Source organism: Petromyzon marinus, chromosome 33 (assembly GCF_048934315.1).
Source record: "Petromyzon marinus isolate PM22_M1 ecotype Great Lakes invasive population chromosome 33, UKy_Petmar_22M1.pri1.0, whole genome shotgun sequence".
Taxonomy (NCBI): Eukaryota; Metazoa; Chordata; class Hyperoartia; order Petromyzontiformes; family Petromyzontidae; genus Petromyzon; species Petromyzon marinus.
The window spans coordinates 9306090-9313020 of NC_133699.1; the positions used below are offsets into that span (position 1 = coordinate 9306090).

At 49.0% G+C, this 6931-nt stretch overlaps 1 protein-coding gene across 2 annotated transcripts in view; it reads right to left on the reverse strand.

Annotated features, from left to right (window-relative positions):
* Positions 1–6897, reverse strand: part of DICER1 (dicer 1, ribonuclease III) — a 32157-nt gene extending 25260 nt beyond the window's left edge. The window contains exons 1-3 of one of the 2 annotated variants that reach the window (XM_032965026.2): positions 6768–6897; positions 831–1105; positions 324–486 (exon numbers count right to left, since the gene is read on the reverse strand). In XM_032965026.2, coding sequence (XP_032820917.2) covers positions 324–486; positions 831–941 — 274 coding nt within the window. In that variant the 5' untranslated portion in view covers positions 942–1105; positions 6768–6897. Of the gene's footprint in view, positions 1–323; positions 487–830; positions 1106–5275 lie in introns of both variants that reach the window. The other variant, XM_032965025.2, reaches the window with a different exon arrangement.
* Between the last annotated feature and the right edge of the window lie 34 nt (positions 6898–6931).

Genomic DNA, 6931 nt, shown 5'->3' on the forward strand with positions numbered 1-6931 from the left:
TCAAGAGTCTGCCGGAACCTCATCGGCTCTCGGAAGCTAAGTGGATTCGAGTCTGGAGAGTGCACAACGCAGGTTGTCTGTAGGCTGCTGGGGGAGCTCGGCTGTCAGCAGAGGGCAGTGCAACAAAACTCCATCGTTGTACTGTAACCATGCTCCAACATATATGATCCCCGCCTTCAACCTGTGGCATCCTATTCTGAATTTCCAAGATGCTTACCCTTCCATACAGAGATGTTTTTTTTTTACTGCAGTCCTGACGTACCGCCACAGTGTTTACCAATTACCCTTCATCGCTACTCATGTGACATCCGCCCCCCTCCTACCCGTGCTGACGAGGAAGACGGTGCGCTTGGCTCGCGAGCCATCCTCGCCCCTGGTGGCGTGAGCGAGCTCCTTGATGAGCAGCACGGCGATGAAGGTCTTCCCCGAGCCCGTGTTGAGGCACACGACCGTGTTGCGCTCAAGAGCAGCCTCCAGTAACTCCACCTGTCATGCGCCCGAAGGAAACGGCAGGACGATCGTTCAAATAAACGTGGTGCCGCACTCTCTCTCTCTCCGCTTGGCCTCTGTCTTCCCGACAAGTGTCAACACAACACGGGGGAGGATCAGATATGAGAGGTGCGACTGCGCTGGTAGTTGCTGTGCTGCCCCCCTGGGATCCATTTGAGAAGGGCTCTGGATCTGCTGCGGACTGCCTCCAGACACTTTGGGCCCCCAGGTGCATCAGTCTCATTAGCCCAAGGCCATGCCACGGTGCTGCGGTCTCTTCCTTCGCTGCCAAGCCCAAGACCTATCCCCCTTAAGTTACGCCGCTAGCCTCAAGACATCACCTGGTACTTCCTTGGGGTGAATATGTTGTCGTGGACCGTGTCCTGCTGCCAGGGCAGGCCCAGCAGGGGCCCCGCCGAGGGCCCCGGCGTGACCAGCTGCAGGCCGGCCATAGTGCGCGGAGGCTCGCAGTGGCTCGCACAGCGCCACCAATCGTCGTGCACCCGCCGGCGTCACGCTCCTCGAGGCCGCCACCGCCGCTGCCCGAGGGTCTGTGGCCCCATGAGGTCTCGTCTTTGCGAGTCCGTCCTCCCCCGGCGCGATTGCAGCTGAACACCTTATCACACATCAGCAGCAGCAGGGAGAAGGCAATAATGATCAAAATGATGGTCAAGATCAAGATGCCATAAGGGACATAACCCGATAATAAATCACACACTTAGATGGAGCCACAACAACCCTTGGGTACTGCTACGGGAGCACCGTACAAGGCATACAATCGCTGGCGTTAATTCAAACCGTCCACTACTGCATACAGTGACATTGGGAACTGGTTCCGACTGTGTTCAAAGCATGGAAGATGTAGACATTTCCTCCATAAATGTAAGATCAATGCCTCACCAAACTGTGAAAGCAGCGAGGTGCAAACCATTGGGCGTATATCACTGAAGCCTACCCAATGCATCACGTGTATTCTGGTGGAACAAACGGACACCACTCAGTTACCCCGGCTTACATAATTAAAAATACAGTTATAGCCTGTTGCTTTTTATGACTCTAGAAGCAATGAGAGTGATGACAAAATGCTGGGAAGCATTCTGCTGCAGGTCCTGCAATCCGACCAGTTGTCCCAGAGTTGTAATTGATAACGCGCAGCGACATGCCTACGTTCAAACGCCACGTTACCCCGGCAATCGGCGTTTAACCGCAGTCAATATCGGCTGCTCCGCCAGCATAACGGACAATGTTGCCCCAGTCGATGCAGAGTTTTCTTGTGGCAGCTGCTCTCAAACAGGAGCACCCGGGGATTCACTTGGTCATCAGTCGCTTGTAACCACACCGTCATTTCGAGCTCAGTGGAATGCCAAGATGAGACAAAATTATAACCAGTCTTGTACCCCAGCCACGATGGACACAGCTTAATTGTATCTCCCATTTAGAGGAGCCCATGATATGAAATTGCTCCTTTCATCAAATAATGGATTCTGCATCTGCATCGCACTTCCGAAGGGACAGTTTTGCAGTAGGGTTACATAATTTTACCGTTAATTTAAATTATATTGCATATTTCCATCTTATTTTTACAAGATCTATTTTAATACCCAGTGTACATTAATGGCAAACTACTTTGTTTCACACTGGAAAGTCCAAATCCAACTCTGGTTAAAATACCACGGTCTCTGACCTCTCCCCCCCTCTCTCTGCCTGAAGCCAGGCTACTGTCGTATTCTCTGGATTATAAGACGCTCCGGAAAGTAAAATGCACCAACTAACTAGTGCCAAGTATCAATAAAGTTACGCAAATCCGGTCATACGTAAACACCTACCGGATTGTATGGGAAATCACCAACTCTTGCTTGAACATACAGGGGGTGAGGTAAAAGAGCATCTTATCATCTAGATCAGCGGTTCCCAACCTTTTCGAGTGTCCCGTACTCCTTTTCAACCTCCAAACATTTTGCGGACCATCACACGCTACTGTCATACCGTCAGTATAGCCCTTTACTTTCTGTCCCACAAAAAGAGGATCGTCGTGTAAGTACAGGACCAAACTACACAATGCACGTGCTGGTGGCGAGCTGACTTTAAAACTCTGCACACATATCTTGAGGTTGATACTGTCCATTTACGATGCAGTTAAGCTGTCAGCGGATTTTAATAGGCACAGACCCCCACTTAGCGCAAATGCCAATATTATTTTTACGACAGCTGTAAAACCGCATACACAAACTACATTTTAAATGTGTTTTTTTTTAAACATCATAATGGCTGACCGCTATATTTCACGTTAAACATTTTCCATAAAAACACAAAAATGGGGTATTATATTATTTCCATAAAAATGTTTGAGATGACTGGACTGGAAATGTCTGCTTCATCTGCAGCTATCCAGCACGGTCCAATTCAGACTTAAAATGCCCCATCTCTTCTTCTTTAAACCCTGGACCAAAAAGTTTACATATTATATATCATATACCATCGGTCACTCACAATACTGTACTGTACATTCCACCACCACCACCACGCCGTTCATCGATCCGTCTCTGCTTGGTTCGCTCTTCCACTACATGTTCCTTCTCTTATACCACCACCATTAACCCCCCCTCCTCCCCCCACGATCTGCTAGCAACACGCCTGACCCAAATCCATCTGCTTTTTGTTCAAATTCTACAACAGGTCGTGCTTAATTTAACTCCGCACGTGGGCACAATGCCCAAATAAAATAATTGACAAAGGTGTTTGGGCTGGCTCGTTTAGAGCCCAGTCAATTTTGTAAACTCCACATTCGTATGGTGGGGACCAGTGCCGGATTAAGCTAGTGCGGGGCCTGTAGCATATGTTATAAAGGGGCCTTAAACAAAAAAACACACAGATATTAAAACATACATTTTTTTTACTTTCATAATACATTGTATTTTTTCATTTGCTACACAGCCAGATAATACGACAAATCGCTAAACTTAAACACCCAGTCGTTCATAAAGTTGAAGGTAGTATAGTACTATGGTAATAGAGCAAGTGCAGAATCACTGAACCGGAATTTATATCTGGAAAGCATTTAGCGCGGGGCCCTTGAAAAGTGTGGGCCCGTAGCTTATGCTACTTTTGCTACTAGGATAATCCGGCACTGGTGGGACCCAAACACATTTATAGAAGTCATCTCAGTCAGCTAACCCATGGCGCACCTGGGTCTGTCCCGTAACCTCCTGCCAGCGAGCCTTCGACACCTCACGTGGCAACAAAGTGCACCTGGCCTGGCACGGGCGCCGTCACCGTCACTTAGTGGCGAATGCCGGGTATTGCTACGTGCATGGTGAGCGGTGGTGACAGTGTTTCAGAAAGGGCCCATAGAGTTCGATTCCCGGGCTTGAAAAACATCAGTGGCACTCGGTATCTGAACCGCTCATGGATCTCTCCTAGGTCTACTCGGCCTTAAACAAATATCTAACGCTGCGTGAAAACATCACCAACCGAAACAAAGGCGAATGAGCGTTCCGTCTTTAATAGGTGCTCGCTAACAGCACTTGCTCCAACCATCTATAACACGAGATGGGGAATATCTTCTTCGATTGTATGCATGCGCGCATGTGTGTGTGTGTGGGGAGCGGTAGTGTAGCGGTGGGCGCCCTGCACTACGAACCCGGCGACCGGAGTTCGATTTCCACTCACGGCCAAAACCAGTGACGATGATCTGAACCGGTCCTGAGCCTCCCCTAGGTCGACTCAGCCTCAAATGAGTACCTGGTCGCGGTGTGTAAACATCACCACTAGAGAGCCAAAGGCGGCGGAGGGGCGTGGTGTTGGCCACCTACTCCCTCGTGTGCCGTGCCGGCCTTCATAGGTGCTCGCTAACAGCACTTGTCCCAGCAGCCTGTTAAAGGCGATACGAGGGATCTTTGTCCGTGTGTACACATAGTCGTTTGGTCAAACCTCTGCTGGACGAGGGCCTCTCCACACCGAGGATCGTGGTGGGGGGGTGGGAGGAGGTTATTCGACTATACTTCACCACACTGGTACGTACGAGAGTGTACAGTACACTGTATACAATGCGCTCGCCCGCAGTCTGCACGCCGCCGCGGGAGATATTCACGCCGAAACGTGCGGGCGCACGTGTACATCATACACCACATCACCTCAAAACAGTTTATAAAACATCGGGCTTCACACACGTCTCGTCGTCTCTTTGTGCCCACACGTGTGTGCGCGCGTAACGCGCCGTACACTCCGCAGCTTATTCGCCAAACAGCAACTGGTCCCAACAAACAGCAGGTTTATTTGTTTTTGTTCGTGCAAAAACGTCGGTTTAAGGTGCAAGGGATTTTTTGGGGGGGTTTTCTTTTATTCCCGGAGGCCAAAAGCGTCCATCCGTCGAAAACTGTCCCCCGGTGGAATCGGGCCCGCAAACCCCCTCGACCGCGTCTCGGATAGCGGCGCTACCGCCTCCGTCGCCTCGTAGCCCGGCCCAAGGCGCCAGGCAAGAGATGGGGGGCTGGGTGGGTTGGTTGGTTTGGGGAGGGAAGAGAGAGATCGGGGCCCGGCGATCGAAAGGCCTCAGACCGCGACAGGGGTTGCGGGGGGGAGGCGAAGCGGGTCTCAAAAAAACGAGTTATAGGAGGTGGGGGGGGCGGTGTGGGAGAAGGATAGGGGATGTGGAGAGGGAGGGCACAAAATATTGAAGGCGCTCTTTAAAAAAAGGATTCGAAACAATGAACGATGAGACGTTGTCCGAGGATACGGTGTAGAAATATAATAGAGAGACAGGCAAGGAAGCGAGCGGCAAACTCACCGCCCCGCGCGTGGCCTCGGCTCTGAGTTGGGGGTGGGGGGGGTGGGTGAGGGGGGACACGCCCACTAAGCCTCGCTCAGCCAATGAGAGGGGGCGCGCTCTGGGGTGTGGGGGTGTGAGAGTGCGCCAATTGGTCGTGAAACTGTAGAGGGGGTGGGGGGCTCTGAGTGTGCACGATTCGCCGGTGGGGGGCGGGGGGGGATTATTTAATATATTAATTTGTATTATATTACGCATATATTTTTTTAGCAAATATCTTTACAACCGTACTTTTTTTTAATCGCGTTGACTTTTTTAAAATCGATATTATAATGATAATAGGGGTTTCCCCTTTTTTTCTGGCAAAAAAACAGGTGGTTAAGATAATAATAATTTATTTCTACGTGACTTTACCGAAAGAACCAGAGTAATTCCTGCAGTCACGAAAGCTTTGAATCTAGTTTTAGGTGTTAAGATGTTAAAACACCAAATTGAAACTGTATATTAAAAGGCCTTTTGGCGTCCACAAGTCTAACACCGTTTGAGACGAGGCTCAAAACAAAAGCTGTCTCTGGTGTGGACCAATCAGTTTCAAGGACAATGCATGATATATTATCAGAGTATTTTATTTGTTTGCATTCTGACCACAAGCATTGCGATTAATGCAGACGTGATTCCTTGTAAAAGGTTTCAGTTTGGTGTTTTAACATCTTAACACCTGATTTAAAGCTTTCGTGACTGCAGGGATTTATATTCTTGGTTCTTTCGGTAAAGTCACCGAAAGAACCAAGAATATCTTAACACAACTGTTTTGTTGCCAGAAAAACGGGGAAAACCCTATTATCATATTTTGGTACCTGGCAAAGGAGGTCTCATGATATAAAACTATATTGTTGTGTTTTGTTTTACGATAATATTTTTGTTATTTTATAGCTAGCTTGTTTTTTTACCGCAAACTATCGGTGGGTGGGTGAGTGGGTGAGTGAGGGAGCATGAGTTTGATTTGTTACACCGGGACGATCCGGTTTGCCCGGCTTATCCGACACGGGAAGATCCGTGGTTCCTGAGTTTGTTTCGCCGTTTTTCCGGTTTCGCGCCGTGATCCGACGACGATCTATCGCTGCATCGTCAGCGTCTTGTGCTTTTCATCTTCATCCACGAACATTGACATCTCTCTGCTGTTCGTTATATCTCGCGCGTTTATTTCCTCATGATTCCTCATCAACTCCGACTCAAAGAGTAATGACAACAAGTGCGTTGTATTTCATAGTGATCATTGATTTTTTTTGTTCAAAAGTAGAGCCCACTACCGGCCATCTGTTAAACAGAGCTTCATAGCTCATCGGATTCCTCCAGAATAAATAAATATTCTGATGACTAATGATGTTAACCACCTCGCCTGGTTTACAGGAGGTCGTGCGCTCTGATTTTGTACGGGTTCTTCGCCGGACTGGGCCAGTTTTGCAAAATTCCACTCGTGACGAGTTTCACTTCGAAACCGGAGAACACTCACACTGCATAAGAGAAGACACTGGTCACAACTCGCAGCCTCGCACCTTCTGGAAAGAAGTCCTGGTGGGTCGTGACCAATCTAGGTGAAAAACAAAAACACGCTCCAGGCTGCTAAACTTGTGAGATCTGCTGCTGAGATTTACAGTGTTTTTGTCAGAGGCACAA